This window comes from Desarmillaria tabescens (genome assembly GCF_030435595.1).
Source record: "Desarmillaria tabescens strain CCBAS 213 chromosome Unknown EV420scaffold_4, whole genome shotgun sequence".
In the NCBI taxonomy this organism is placed as follows: Eukaryota; Fungi; Basidiomycota; class Agaricomycetes; order Agaricales; family Physalacriaceae; genus Desarmillaria; species Desarmillaria tabescens.
In genome coordinates, this window is record NW_026848303.1 from 598,477 (window position 1) to 614,154 (window position 15,678).

Sequence of the window (15,678 nt, forward strand, 5' to 3'; positions counted from 1 at the left end):
ATCTGAGCTCCAAGTGCTTAATGCAGCTCACAACATCGTGTTTTCCAATGAAAATACGATGTGCTAATCATGCCATGTAGTTCTCGTTGGTTAGAACGAGAGAACTGGCTGGCGAGTCTGCACTTAATTCATCGAGTCTTGTCATGATAGTATCAAATGCGGGTATGTACAATCATCCCAGTCATAGTTCTAGGACTGACCCTGACTTTTAAGCATAAGCAATTATGGGGAGAGTCGGCGGGGAGACAGAAGGGTAGTCGACATAGCACCCTGTTGTATCTAAGCGGCGTTTGAGTCAGCGCACATGGAGAATGTTCGGGGAGTGTGATGGTGTGCGGATGAGCATGTGCATAGACGTACAGAGGGGGTTGCGCAAGTCGACGAGCCTGACATATATCTGGTCTGGATGAAGGGGCAAATTTAGATGGGAGTGTACCCAGCTATCTTGACTAGGCTCATCCTTCTACGCGTACGCTATTGTATCTATGGCCCAGACGCAATGACTGTTTTTATAGCGTCTCCGTCCTGTAACGATTATACAGAGGAATAACACACTCCGGAAACATGTCATTACACACGTAAAAGATGCGACTCATCTTGTTATTTCAAGATAGTACCTACACGTAGCTACATACAGCAATGGTGAGTATGTAGAGAGGTTATACAGTGTCGAAGGGCAGAGAAATGAGCACCGTAGACCGATTCCTATGGTAACTCCTCCAAATGAGAAACTCAGACTCAAGGCTGAAATAAATGATGACGTTGACCGAGGTCATCAATGTCCTGTATGAAGGGCGACATGTTCAGACTATTATATACTTCCTCCAGCCTCTTTGTCATCCGGAGTGACCATTTCCATGCCATCCTCCTGAGATCCATATTTGTTGTTACTTTCCCCGTCCGGCTGATCCTCCAGGTCACCACTGTAGAGGCTTATACTTATCAGAGTATCTTCTTGAGCACTCGCCCGAGCCTGACCATGCCCAAAACAGAGCGACGTAACTATGCTGCCCTGCCACGAGTCGTCAGAACGAGCATGTCCTGCTGCAACACGCCCAACAAGGAGAGTTGGAGCGACACCCTGCCACATGCTAAATAAGCAAGCAAGTAGGTCTGAGAAAGGATATTCACGTACTCTTGCGATTCCTGTTATGGGATCAAGGTAATTTGCTGCCCAGTCATTGTGGGCAAAGAAGGCGATGAATAGGATTAAAGACATGGAATAGAGAGCTGATGACTTGATTAGGACTTCAACGACGTGCCAGTAGGCTCCGAGTCCTCGTTCTCTTGCTCGTCCCACAGTCCAGACATGGTATATGATGAGCAATGTGCACCAGAGTGTCGTAGCTAGTGAGAAGGATGCATAAAGCACTGGATTGAGTAGGTCGTTGACGGCTCCATCTATGACCTGTCAGCGTAGGAAGATAATTTTAAACACTGTAATAAACCTGGGATTATGTAAAGCAAAAGACAGAAGAGATCGATGGCATTACCGATAGCAGACACTAGACAGAGAACAGGAAGAAGCGTAGTTAACCAGCGCCGTCCCCAGACCATCCAACAATGCCAAATCTAGAGTTTAGTTGGGAGTAAGGGACCTGGATTGATTTCCTGACAAAAGGTAGGTCAGACGTACCATGGTAGAATCTGTGAGGATAGTACAGACAGTGCTCGCAGTTGAGGTGCTGCCACACACACATCTCAGGGCGCTCAACTATCTCAATATTGTCACTGTAAGAGGGTTCAATGTTTCCGAGTTCCACGTTTTGTCTATTAATGGACGGACAAAGCAGACAATTGGTATATTTATTTCCAAAGCTGACCATGACTACGCCGGGAGAGTATCAACAAGAGTATGGCTCCCATACACACCTGAATGTGGGCGAGGAAAAGGATACTCGCCATCTTCTACTCACTATCAAATCTCTCCCCCTTCTACCCTTGCTTTCGATACATCGTCTTGGCCCAAAAATCGATTTCTTCAGCATGGATGACCATGCACCGGGAGCTTTGAATATCCAGTTAGGTACTAGATTTCGAGCATCGATATTAATTTTGAGGTCCCGTTACGACTGTTTTGGCTTGAATCAGAATGACAGTTATGAATACTGGTCAGAATATACTCACATAGTGCTTGAATACTATCGAAGGAGTACACGGCAGCACAAGTTGAAGCATGGTAGTGAGAACGATGGGGTTTTGTTTGACTTCACGCCGATGGTCCAAATAGTCTATTTTGATTACGAATGCCCATCACCATCATGCTCGCAAGACGCGTCGACTTTACTGCACACACCAGTTACCACCTGCCACGAAATTCAGGATGACCCTCATATCTTCTTTTCTCACTGGTCAATAGTGGACCATCCGTTTTCTGACGATTTTCTTCTGTTCAGCATCGTGTCGGGTCAATGCATGCCTAGCGACGGCTATGAAAAGGTGAGCCCACTTTTGCACCAAGTTTTCTGGTGGCTTACTCGCGATATTTCTCAGTATCATGTCATGATTCGCCTGAAACTTTCAACGCCTGGATAGGAACACAGGGCTGAAGGTGTGTAAACTAACTTTTGGTCAATTTCTTCCTGCTCAACTTCTCTCTCTCGTTGCTCAGCCCTTTTCTAATCACGCCTCTCCTCCCTCCCGCCACTATTCCCAACAAAACATGCACCCATCATGCCCGACGATAGTATGGGACCTGCGTTCCGCTGACACGTCTTTTTTGGAGGCAGAACCAGCAAGCAAGTGTCTGCATACGATCGATAAGGGAGATCCAAGCTCGATGGCATATGATAAGGGTAAATTTGAGGCTACCGGGGCTTAGGACGCATATACACTGACCGACAAAAATAAAGAAACACGTGGTTTTTTTGATTGGAGTCGCAATAGCTCCTCAACGCTGCGATATTTTTTCAGACTTTCAGTGAGAGAAATGTAGCTTAATTGATGTAGTTTATTGTTAGAAAAAGAATGAGGTACATACATGAAAAAAATGATGAGATATAAATATGTTAGCCGAGAGTGTCATTTTTAGCAGTGTAAGTAAAATGAGAAAACAAGATAATTGACCTGACGAAAAGTCCAACAACCTAATATCTAGTATGCCTGCCCTTTGCCAATATCAAGGACCTCACCCGTGATGGGATACTACCATATAACGCATTGCAATACTCTTTTCCAAGTGCAGCCCACTCCTCCTGCAGAACGGCAAATAATGCGGCAGTCGTTGTTGGGTGACGTGGTCTGTTGTTCAGACGATGTTCAAGAGTAGCCCAAGCATTCTCTATGATGCTTTGGTCGGGGCTATTTGGTGGCCAGTCCATTACAGAGATGTTTTGGTCGGTGAGCCACTTTTTCGTAAGCCGAGCTGTGTGCTTGGGGTCATTATCCTGCTGAAAAAGGACATCGTCGACTGAGAGTTCATAGTCCTGGAGGGTGCCGAGAAGTCCTTCATTAAGTATCTGGCAGTACTGGACAGCATTCATAGTGCCTTCCACCAAAATCAGCCGTCCGAAGCCCAAACTCGTCATGCATCCCCAGACCATCACCCCCCCGCCTCCATGCTTCAACCGGGGCAACACGTTATGCACATCTAGTGCCTCACCAGGACCCCTACGACACCACTGCACTCCGTCTGACCCAAAGAAGTTGAATTTGGACTCATCTGAGTAGAGCACAGTACCCCCATTTTTCTGCTCCCCATTCTGCATGTGCCTCTGCCCACACCCTTCGCTTTCTAACATGAGCCTTCGTGAGCATTGGTACCTTCCACCTCTTGTAACCCTTCAGGCCCTCATCTGAAAGCCTGCGCTGCACAGTGCGCTCCGAAAGATGGTCGAAATACCCCCGTTGAATGTCGACTGCTGTCCGGCAGTCGTGACTACGGATTTTTCGCACGGCAAATTTAATATCCGCATCGTCCATCTTGCGCGGGCGGCCTCGCCCTTCGATGCGAGCATAGTAGTTCTCCTTCCCTTCATATTTGTGGCCAGTTTTGCAGACAGTAGAGCGCGAACATCCAATGACATTGCTGATTTCAGTGCAGGTGTGGCCTTCATTGAGGAGAGTGCAAATACAGGCTGCTTTCGTAGGGGTAATAGGCACATTTGGTTTGCGAGGAGGAGGTGAATACATGATAGGAATTTCAGTGCAATCGGCCCAGGTGGTGGTTCAGATTCAAGTTGGTTCCGACGTTGATGTGATGCCATTACATCATCAAAATTGGCATGTGGTTTCGCAGCCCTCTTACTTTGCTCACTGACTGGTATTTTTGCCTCATTCTTTTCATAATATTAAACTACAGATATCAAGCTACATTACACTCACTGGAAGTCCAAAAAAATATTGCAGTGTTGAGGAGCTATTGCGACTCCGATCAAAAAAACCATGTGTTTCTTTATTTTTGTCGGTCAGTGTACCTGGCTTTGGTGGGCCTTTTACGCCAGGGTTATGAACTCTGGTCAGGTTGTCGCGTTGGTTGAGGGTTAACGAACTCGCACAGGAGATAATGGTATGCATGCTTTCCTCCCTCCCTCCTTCTATCAACTGAACCAGACTCTGGAAGGCTTCTGTTGCAAGAACACAGCAGAATCAACGACCAAATCGAAGGTTGGTGTGCTTTCATTTCGTAAAGGTACCTACAAGGTTCAAGGTGCGTGCCGCTAGTCCTTGAGGAACTCCTTCGACCTGACCTTTCGTCTCTTTCCCCAAGACTCTATTGCCCATGATGGTCCCATCAACACGTCGGTGTGCGTAACATACCCAATTGTTGCCCTTTGTTGAAGTCGCCTTTGTAGACCGTCGATCAATGCAGGAGCTTTCAGCGCATTTGGCAAGCATATTTCTTCCAGCAAAAGTATGAAGTGCTAATCTTGCTAGTAGTTTTCGTTGGATTCTGGCCAGCGAGTCTGCACTCAGTCATGTATTGTCACAAATTCAGGTGTGTACCATTATCCCAGTCTTAGTTGTAGTACTGACCTTGACTTTAAGCATAAGCACACATGGGGGAGTCGACAGGCGAGGCAGAGGGAGTTCGAAGTAGCACCCCGCCATTGAGAGTCGAGATGAGCGTATGTGCGGAATACGGATGGACAGTCGTACGCAAGGAGGTGTGCACGTTGACGGGCTTGACCTACATTTAGCCTGAATGGAGGACGAGTCCCTCCCTCTATACGTATGCTGTTGTACCCATTCTCCAAACAGCAATGATTATGTTTTTACAGCGTCTTCCCTATCTAAATATATCATACAGGATAAGCGGACGACCAATTTAATCATTCGCCAAAATCTCAGCGCCTCAGCTCAACGATAGCTTCCTCTGACTGATTCTCCGACTTTTCCTCAAATCCAAATCCTGCCAGCACGGAACCCTGCCAGGAGCTCTTCCCAGTCTTATCCTGCCCAAAGCACAGCGGAGAAGTCATCACACTCCCATTCCCCGAATCCTCCGCATGCGCATGGCCCACCCCAATAATCTGTCAGACTTCTACACTCTCCCCCTAAACCCGCGATTTCTCTGTATTTGCCCATCTTCTCGTGCTGATCCTCGTCTACGTGTTTGAAGGAAAAACCAGACAGAGCTTCGCGTTATACAGTCCGGAAACCTTGAGGAAATTGAGGTGTAGAGGTGTTTGTCTTTTCGTCCCCTTCTGGTTTTGGATTCGAGTTGTTGGTGATCTAGCTAGCAAGTGAGGATGGATCAGAAGTATCGAAGACAAACAGAGAGTGCGGAAAATTTTCAAGTTCTCGGTATAAATTTGATTGAGCTAACCAAATGTATAGATTCACCAATTAACGACTCGAACGACCATCCTCGAAGTAGACCCTAACCTCTGAATTCTCTTTCTCTCGACACATAGTAGACCAACCTACGATTTTTTAAGCATCATCGTACTGCAGAATGACACACCAGCCACCATCACCAACCAAAACTCGCCGCACGCTATAATCTGTAGTGAACACGGCTACGGACCCCATTGACCATACGCAGCTTATTATCAGTCTACCCTCAAAAATCAACTAACCAGGACAAACGATCTCCAGCACCTCGAGCTGGCCCCAGCGAACTGTCCCTGTCGGTCGAATACTATCATTGCTGACGAATACTCTGAATTCCCAAAGGTTACTTCTCAGGGAGGGAGTCACGCTGGAGGAAACGATCCCTTCGTAGCAGGTGGTCTTGTGCTTTGACGAAACCGGTAAGGCTTGTCGCTATTGGAGTTATGAGATAACAAAACTGACTTCTTCATGATTGTCAGAAGACAGCGATGTATCCTTACTGAGGAATTCACGCGTCGATGATACAGAACTCCAGCACTACGCAATAAGGATGGCTCCAGAGCACAGCTAGTGGTAATTGTGTGATCTTTTTTCCAGCTTGTATATAAACTGACATGTCCTTGAAGGCCGGTATCGGGACGTATTGCATTCAGGACGTGGCTTCACCTATCGCAACCAGCCTCAGCAGTATGATCAGCATTCATCTCGATCGATTGCGCATGTTATAAGTAAGTTGAATGACGTCTTCCGGTAGACCATAGTGGTTAACCCAGCCTTTCTAGGTGGACATGAATTGTATGCATAAATTTCTCCATTTACGCTACAAAGCTGGGGATAAGATTTGTATTTTTGGGTACGTTTTCTATTACAATTCAATGCGCCGTCACATACCTATCAGCTGAAATGAACCTAGATTCTCCTGCGGTGCCTATGCCAGTCCCGTTTGATGCGCGCCTTCATCTGTTTCTGACTCTGTATATCTAGATGGCCCAAGTACTCGCAGGGATGCAAGTGGGGCTTGTTATCTCTCTAATCCCGACATCTACAGGATACACAAGGTGCGATATTCATTCCCAACCTGAACATCCTTTATACTAATATTGAATCGGACAGATCAGCCTTCTCCCTCGATGCAACTACCAACAAACCCCATCTGCCTACCGCATGTACCTGCATGAAGACGACTTCAGCTGGGCCTAAAACGCAGCTTCCAAAGAAGACTTTTTCCATTGACGTTGATATCAAATTCCTCTGCGTATGGTACGAAGACAGCTTCTTCCCCCTGCCTTCTACCCAAAGCTAATTCAACACCCTGACCATAGGGAGTCGACACCATTGATTCAGTAGGAATCATCCCTGCCGAGTCTCCATCACCATTTTGAATATGCTCGAATATGCACGTACGGCATTTCCACCATGCGTTAGCCCTGAATGAACATCGCGTCCAGTCCAGGCCCATCTTATGGTGCCGTGTTCACCTCAGTTCTGAGGCCCGAATTATTATTATATGCTACGAAATGCTGCCTGTGCCTGAACACAATATCGACCCAATATACCTTCATTAGGTCATATAATGGTCCAATATTGGCCTATCCAACTATTTTGCTATTATATATCGAATACTGCCTGTTTTGAGGGGATAGTGTCTGGCTACTATTTCGCTTGAAGCCCAGTGCAAGACGTGTCAACTTTACTGCACACACCAGTTACTGCCTGCCGGCCCTGCTTCGAAATTCAGGATGACCCTCATATCTTCTTTTCTCAAACGCGTCACTGGTCGACAGTGGACCATCCATTTTTTTACGGTCTTCTTCTGTTCAGCATCGGATCGGGTCAACGCATGCCCAGCGATGACACGCATAGCTATGGAAAAGTGAGCCCACTATTGTACCAAGTTTTCTGGTGGCTTTACTCACGAAATTTGTCTTAGTATGTCATGTCTGAAAATTTCAACGCCTGGATAAGGACACGGGACTAAAGGTGTGTAAACCAACTTTTAAGTGATTTCTTCTTGCTTACCTTCTCTCTCGTTGCTCAGCACTTTCCCTTCCCTCCCCTCCATCACCGGTACCCCCAACAAATCACACACCCATCATGCCCGACAATAGTATGGGACCTGCATTCTGCTGACACGTCGTTTATAGAGGCAGAACCAGCAAGCGAGTGTCTGCAAGGGAGATCCAAGCTCAATTGCACGCGATAAGGGCGAAAAAGAGACTAAGTGAGGTTACCGAGGCCAGCGATGCATCCACCGAGTTTCGGTGGGCCTTTTACGTCAGGATTACGAAGGTTGTCGCATTGGTTGAGGTTAACGAACTCACGTAGAAGATAATGGTACGTATTATTTCCTCTCTCCCTGCTTCTATCAACTCAACCAGACTATGGCAGGTTTCTGTTGCAAGAACACAGTGGAGTCGACGATCAAATTGCTTTCATTTTTGTAAAGGCACACGCAAAAAGTTCAAGGTGCGTGACGCTAGTCCTTGAGGAACTCCCTCGAACTGACCTTTGGTCTCTTTCCCCAAGACTCTGTTGCCCACGATAGTCCCGTCGGCACGTCGGTGTGCATGACATACCCAACGGTACGTCATCCCCTCCACTTCGTCGCTCTTTGTCAAAGTCTCGTTGCAGACCATCGATTGATGTTGATACGGCCCGATAAGCAAGGATCCAAGCTCTAAGAGTTTGCTGGAGGTGCTCGCAATGTGTTTAGTATGCACGTTGTTTCTCCTATGAAACTACATAGTACTGATAGTGCCATATAGTTTTTGTTGAATGGAGCATGAGAGCTGACTGGCGAGCACACTCGCGGCATCAAGTCTTCGATAGTGTTGAACGCAGGTACGTACCATTATCCTGGTTGTAGGCGTAGTACTGACCCTGACTTTAAGCATAAGCAAACATGGGGAGAACTGACGAGCATGCAACAGCTCCATCTAGGCTAAATATAGGACATGCCCGTCAACTTGCGCACACTCCCCGCAATCCCTCTGTCCTCCTAAGCGGATGATCTCACCACCTCAGCTCAACGATAGCTTCTTCCGACTGGTTCTCACTTCCATAACCCGCCGCCACAGGATCCCCCGTCTTAGCTTGCCCAAAGTGCAGTGGGGAAGTCATCACACTCCCACCTCCGCGTGTCCCACAAATAATGTCGGTACAATACCCTAATAACCTGCCCACAAAACACAGAGGAAGGAACCAACATACCTGCATGATCCTAGTAATAGGATCAAAACAATGCAGCGTGTTACTACTCCGTGCAAAGAACATGACATACAAAACCAATGACACTGCATACAATGCCGAAAGCTCCATCAAGACCTCCAGGACAGGCCAGTACACCCCCACGCTATCTATCACACGCGTGGGAGCCAGTAGCGGTTCAGGTCAGCATATTGGTTGCATGTTACATACATCCCATGATCCGTGCGCACGATCAACCAGTCGAGGGAGAAAGTGGCGGGGGTGATGATATAGAGGAGGACGATGACGATGATCATTGGGGGCCCAATTGTCGGGGTTTGTGCTGGGATGTGGGCATGGGCTCACAGATGTTCCATAGGGTGACGGCGATGATGCACCTGTGCGGGGTTAGATCATCTCATCTCAGTGTGAAGTTAGTGGACATGTACGTACATTGGAAGAGAGGCGAGGATTACTCTATCCGTTTCAACCTTCATTTTAAATTAGCACCTTCTTGATATCCGTGTCAGTCATGCACAAGTATCAAAGCATTCCCGGATCGATAGAAATTTCACCACGGCTCTTCAAGCGCCGGTTGTGTCAACGTGTTGATCGATTGGCTATTCTGTTATCTTGTATGCCCTTTTCTTGTAGTACTGGAACGACAATTTCATCGCTGGCCTATCGCCGCGGCACGGTAGCCTCCCTCTCACCTCAGCTGAAGTATTGATCATATAAATTTTGTTCGTATCAATGGGCCATCTCTACGATGCAATCTCCTTCTGAGTATCATGAATTCGTGCCATCTATTCATGGTCTTTTACAATGCCCTGTCTTTGCCCTTCACACGCACTCTATTGACGTACTGACATTTTCCACAACTGTTACTCGCTCTGTTCCACAACCGTTATATCAGGGTCATTTGCTACTCTCTCTGGTTGGGCTTCAGGTTCCAGGACATCGTCCTCCGTGACACTTGGCACAGTATCTCCCTGGAAATGCATCTGAGTGTAAGCGCGCTCATCCTCGCTCTCAAGCTGAGCTTCGAGGTCATCATCGATTACGACACTTCTCTGAGAGCTTGTCGAGATCCGATTCCCCCCAAAGCGAAGGGAAGACATCACGCTTCCCTCCCAGGAATCATCTGGACGAGCGTGTCCCGCTGTGACTCACCCAAAGAGAAGTGTCGGTGCAATTCCCTAGTGTGTATGGCGCATGTTTAGATGGAGAAACAAGGGAAGAATATCAACTTACCCTTGCAACCATGGCTACAGAACCAAGGTAATCTGCCCCCCAATCATTGTGAGCGTAGAAAGCCACGTATAGGATCAAGGCGACGGAATAAAGGGTCGAAGATTCAACCAAGATTTCGATGGCACGGTGGTAAGCTCTGAGGTTGCCACCGATGGACAAGATACGGTAGACGATCCCTAGAGTGCACCATATCGTGGTAACGAGAGTGAACGATGCATAAGGTACTGAGTAGAGTGGGTCAAGTTTGTTTCCGTCAGTGAACACCATGTACATGTCGATGCTTTTGAACACTGGGCCCAGGGTAAGTTCTTGATAAAAGGATCCGGAAGCAACAGAACATCTCACCGATACTAGAGACTAAACAAAGAGTAGGAAGGAGAACAATGAGCCGGTTCCGGCCCCAGATCACCCAACAACGCCAGATCTAAGGGCTAAGCAGTGAATGGAGGTAGGATTCTCAGACTCGGCAGAATCTACGCACCGTGATAGAATCTGCAAGGATGTTACATAGGATTCCTGCGATTCCTATGCCCAAAGCTACTTTATCGCTGGTATCGATGAGCTTGAGATACACCGTCCAAAAGTTTTGTCCATTAGTCACGGTGATGAGTGTGGAGTGCACCAATGACCAGTCCATAGCGTACCCAATGGAAGTCAGGGTGTAGATGAGAATGATGGCCATGATCATAACGTTTCTGATAGGTCGAGATTTGTTCATGTCTGTGGAAGTTGCTTTAGCTCAGAAGACTCATGGAGACACGGTCGACTCACAGTTGGTCCACAGGGTAACAGCAAGAACACCAGTGTATATGCCTGGTGGACATGAGCATTCAAGTTTGGTTCAAATGTCAGCATGCATACCATGTAATAGAAATGCAAGTATAACAGTATTTAACGTAGTGTCAAGGACTTGAAAGATGAAATTTATCTCATCGTCGGTGAGTTCCTCCGGTATATCGGTCTGAGAGGTCATGTAGATTAGAACTTGGCAAAGGTTGTTTTCGAAGGTACACACCCTATTATACTGGCGCATCGAGAATTTTTATCAGTCGGTCAATGTGCCATGGAATCCTCGCCGGTGATATCCAAAAATGTTATGCAGCTTGATTGTCAATTGAATGCGTAACGATGAAGATTGTAGTCCGAGATGATCGTCAAGAGCACATGGTACGAGGGTCCGTGCTATCCCGTCGAGATGATCTGCATTTAGCAAACGCTCAAGAAGGTTAATCCATCTCCAAGAGCGAATCTGGCGCAGTAGGGTTGGGCGAACGATATCGATTATCAGGTGGCGTGAGTCTTGAGATAGTTCTGACCATTCCAGATAGCCATGACATCTCACCACATGGTCATACATCGATGCTTCAGTTGTAATCTTTTCATGAGATGCAATCAAAAAAAAAAAACCCTATTACATTGTAACATCAGCAATGATGAAACAAAGGACGAGGTGCTACCATAGTCGTGCATGCTATAAAAAGAATCAGGAACTTCGCTTCCACTGAGCGATAAGCATGTGCACCTCAACCATCTCAGTGTATTGAAGAAGCTAGACATTCATCAGACCCTAATCGATGCTATATGCATGGTAACCACCGCAGGCCAAAAATCCCTTTAGCAATCGTTCCGGTTTGTTGTGGCCGACCGTTTGACAAACAGAGCTTCAGAAATTGGTAAAAACCACTCCAAATGACCGGTCTTTCGACAAGGGGTTGGCGGCTGCTGCTTGTTAGAGTTGTGGCGGGATGCCTCAGTATTAGCCTTGCTCGCCGGGTGTCTCAGAGCATAAATGGGATTCCGGATTGATAGTGGCAACGAGGAGGAGGTCATTGGTGGCAGATATCAGCGAGATCGAGTTTGGGCTATGAAAAAGGTGAGTATGACTGAAATGGAAACAAGGGACAAGACCTTACCGCCTGCACCGCCCCTCCTGCGCACTATCCTTTCTACTCAACATGTGCGTACTCGCCAGACAAAGATATGTCACCTCACTCCAAAAAACACGTCCTAGATGCCGGTAACGATGCTCCTGAGTTGGTGGTGGCAGGGGTGCATGTGCGGTGCCGTTTGAGGGAGAGACTCGGAGGACACATTGATCAGCTGACAGCGACGAGCTGTGGAGACAGTCAGCGCTCCTGAAACAGAGCAAGGAACGAGGAGACTTACTGTATTATTTCCATGCCTACGCCTCCCTGTTCCAATGTTCATACCCCTGGGCTTGCTCGCCGGATGAAGATACATCGTCTCAGAGAAGATCGGGTTTTTGATGTTGCAGAAAGCTTGCTCTTTAGTTGGTGGAGGAAGGAGACCTGCCATCTGTGTCCACAATCCTCTGCACTGGCAAGGCGACGAGCATGACTCGTTTATGGAATTTTGACGCGCCGTCTCAGCCCAACTGTCGATTCCCTTCATTTGGGGACGTGTCATTGTTGAGACGAGGAATGGTGGTGCAGATCTGAAATCGTCATATTGAGAGGAGACAGTACTGTGGGAGGGATATCAGGGTGACTTCGAATATCCAGCCCGAGTGCCAACGTTGAAGTCCTCCTCGTTCATTAGCCGCAGGGAAAAGTATTTTTGAATATATGGGTTTGATGTTGAATCATAATGCCGGCTAAAACCAATGGTGACGCGACGAACAAAAAGTCGCATGGCGGTGAGAGGTAAGAAGCTTGGTTTGACGTCATGTCGATAGTCCAAATTTGACCAAATGTTCCATTTTAGTTATCAACACCCATGCAGGACGCGTCGACTGTATTGTACGTGTCAGTGTAGTCCCGAGACAGCAGTATGGTGGCACTTGTACGTGGTTATATAACTAGTCGCCTTTCCCTGTTCCGAACAGTAACCCTATTCTGTTATCTTGTCTGCCCCCTTTCTTGTACGCACAATGTCTGATTCCAACGATTTCATCGTTGGCCTATCGCGGCGGCACAGTGGCCTCCCTGAACTGAAGCACTGACCACATTTTCTTGGTATAAAAATTGTTCGCATCGATGGACTGTCTCTACGGTGCAATCTCCTTCTGAGTCAGCGATCATAGGCCGCATAAGTATCGAGAATTCACGTCATCCATTTACGGTCATTTACAGTGCCCTGTCTTTGCCTTTTACACACACTGTATTGAGTACTAGGGCACTGATGTTTTCCACAACTGTTACTCGCTCTGTTCAACAACCGTTACACCAGGGCTCATTTGCTACTCTCTCTGGTTGGGCTTCAGGTTCCAGGACATCGTCCTCCATGACACTTAGCACAGTATCTCGCTGGAAACACGTCTGAGTGTAGGTGTGCTCGTCCTCGCTCTCAAGCTGAGCTTCGAGGTCATCATCGGTTATGACACTTGCGATAGTACTTCCCCTCGAGCTTGTCGGAATCTGATTCCCCCCAAAGCGAAGGGAAGACATCACGCTTCCCTGCCAGGAATCATCTGGGCGAGCGTGTCCCGCTGCGACTCGTCCAACGATAAGTGTAGGTGCAATTCCCTAGTATGTATGGGCGTATGTTTAGATGGCGAAACCTGAACCTGAGGGGAACTTGCTTACCCGTGAAACCGTGGCTACAGAAACAAGGTAATTTGCACTCCACCCATTGTGAGCAAAGAGAGCCACGTATAGGATCAAGGCGACAGAATAAAGGGTTGAAGATTCAACCAAGATTTCGATGGCGCGGCGGTAAGCTCTGAGGTTGCCACCGATGGACAAGATATGGTAGACGATGCCTAGTGTGCACCATGTCATGGTAACGAGAGTGAACGATGCAAAAAGTACTGGGTAGAATAGGTCAGGTCGGTTTCTGTCAGTGAACATCATGTACATGTCGAAGCTTTTGAATGCTGGGCCCAGGGTAAGTTCTTGATAAGAGGATCCGGAAGCAGCAGAACATCTCACCGATACTAGAGACTAAACAAAGAGTAGGAAGGAGAACAATGAGCCGGTTCCATCCCCAGATCACCCAACAACGCCAGATCTAGGGGCTAAGCAGTGAATGGAGGTAGGATTCTTGGAGGCAGAGTCTACACACCATGATAGAATCTGCAAGGATGGTACAGAGGATTCCTGTGATTCCCATGCTCAAAACTACTTTATCGCTGACATCGTTGAGCTTCAGATACACAGTCCAAAAGTTTTGTCTGTTAGTCACGGTGATGAATGCGGAGTGCACTAAAGACCAGTTCAAAGCAAACCCAATGGAAGTCAGGGTGTAGATGAGAATGATGGCCATGATCATAACGTTTCCAATAGGTCGAGATTTATTCACATCTGTAGGAGTTGCTTTAGCTCAGAAGACTCATGGTCGACATGGTCGACTCACAGTTGGTCCACAGGGTAACAGCAAGAACACCAGTGTATATGCCTGGTGGACATGAGCATTCAAGTTTAGTTCAAACTTCAGCATGCATACCATGTAATAGAGATTTAAGTATAATAGCATTTAACACAGTGTCAAGGGCTTGAAAGATGTAATATATCTCATTGTTGGTGAGATCCTCTGGTATATTGGTCTGAGAGGTCATGTAGATTAGAACTTGGCAAAGGTTGTTTTCGAAGGAAGGTACACACCTTATTATACTGGTGCATTGAGAATTTTCATCAGTGCCATCAAATCCTCGCCGGTGTTATGTCAGTGATATCCAAAAAGGTTATGTAGCTCGATTGTCAACTGAATGCGTAACAATGAAGAGTGTAGTCTGGGACAATGATCAAGAAAACATGGTACGAGTGCTGCCCGGTCGAGATGATCGGCGTTTGGCAAAAGCTTAAATAAGTCCACCCATCTCCAAGAGCGAATCTGTCGCAGTACATCAGTAAGTTAACATCCGTATGGTATGCATGGCACCATGCAAATCATGCAAGCTATACTGTTATACATGTGCATGGCTCTACAAGGTACCTACGTAATTCTACGCACCCCGTATAGCAGACTATGCTTCACCACGCAGTTATACGCTACACCCATTCCATGCTGCTACACCACCTAGCTTTGCATCAATTCCAGGTTCGAATCGGGCAGTGCAGGATAAAAAATTGTCACATTCAGCATGTAGATAATACAGGTTGGCGTAGAATAATAACTAGCATACAATAGGCATCATAGAGCTGCAGTGAACTGAGTACTCGGGTGAACGTTAGGGTTAGGTACAGAAAATTGACACGCTGTAGGGCCTTGATGTATGGTACCCGTTGCGGCCAAAATTTGCAATGTTGACTTGACCACCTGCGTAGCACAAATTGCTAAGACAGAAAAGATCTGATGAGATCAGGATCAAGCTTGCAGAAAATATACACACCTCTACAGCCACCATGTCTTTCTTGACCAGCTATTGGCACCGCTATCACCTCCACAAGTTCAAGCCTGTGTGCCAAGTCCCAGACCTTCGCACAATAGGACAAGCATCAGTCGGTCATGGTCAGCAGTAAAGGTATTGCTGCTAGCTTGTAACGGCGGTGAAGTGAGCCTGCG

At 47.1% G+C, this 15,678-nt stretch overlaps 4 protein-coding genes across 4 annotated transcripts; 1 reads left to right on the forward strand and 3 right to left on the reverse strand.

Annotated features, from left to right (window-relative positions):
* Positions 1-664: 664 nt before the first annotated feature.
* Positions 665-1,686, reverse strand: EV420DRAFT_1509429 (uncharacterized protein). Its single transcript, XM_060471466.1, has 4 exons — positions 1,637-1,686; positions 1,494-1,572; positions 1,136-1,401; positions 665-1,081 (listed from the first exon to the last, which is right to left on the reverse strand). Exons 1-4 carry the CDS (start codon positions 1,637-1,639, stop codon positions 812-814), a joined length of 618 nt encoding a protein of 205 aa, XP_060336849.1. The 5' UTR covers positions 1,640-1,686; the 3' UTR covers positions 665-811.
* Positions 1,687-7,514: 5,828 nt separating this feature from the next.
* Positions 7,515-9,691, forward strand: EV420DRAFT_1474836 (uncharacterized protein; the record flags this gene model as incomplete). Its single annotated transcript, XM_060469239.1, has 9 exons — positions 7,515-7,648; positions 7,920-8,082; positions 8,164-8,241; positions 8,321-8,357; positions 8,541-8,616; positions 8,853-8,932; positions 9,000-9,164; positions 9,223-9,406; positions 9,616-9,691. 9 exons carry the CDS (start codon positions 7,515-7,517, stop codon positions 9,689-9,691), a joined length of 993 nt encoding a protein of 330 aa, XP_060336850.1.
* EV420DRAFT_1709727 (uncharacterized protein) lies at positions 9,686-11,188 on the reverse strand (the record flags this gene model as incomplete). Its single annotated transcript, XM_060479592.1, has 7 exons — positions 9,686-10,086; positions 10,135-10,160; positions 10,216-10,505; positions 10,561-10,639; positions 10,697-10,935; positions 10,987-11,028; positions 11,077-11,188. 7 exons carry the CDS (start codon positions 11,186-11,188, stop codon positions 9,846-9,848), a joined length of 1,029 nt encoding a protein of 342 aa, XP_060336851.1. The 3' UTR covers positions 9,686-9,845.
* Positions 11,189-13,385: 2,197 nt separating this feature from the next.
* On the reverse strand, positions 13,386-14,731 carry EV420DRAFT_1636594 (uncharacterized protein; the record flags this gene model as incomplete). Its single annotated transcript, XM_060476609.1, has 6 exons — positions 13,386-13,700; positions 13,761-14,050; positions 14,106-14,184; positions 14,239-14,477; positions 14,530-14,571; positions 14,620-14,731. The coding sequence occupies 6 exons, from the start codon at positions 14,729-14,731 to the stop codon at positions 13,386-13,388; spliced, it is 1,077 nt and encodes a 358-aa protein (XP_060336852.1).
* Between the last annotated feature and the right edge of the window lie 947 nt (positions 14,732-15,678).

Bases quoted from the DNA above. Each gene is read 5' to 3' on its own strand.
- EV420DRAFT_1509429 (XM_060471466.1), bottom strand. The intron at 1,402-1,493 runs GTAATGCCATCG...GACAGGTCATAG, and splicing joins CTGTCTAGTGTCTGCTATCG to ATGGAGCCGTCAACGACCTA. The intron at 1,082-1,135 runs GTACGTGAATAT...AGCATGTGGCAG, and splicing joins CCATAACAGGAATCGCAAGA to GGTGTCGCTCCAACTCTCCT.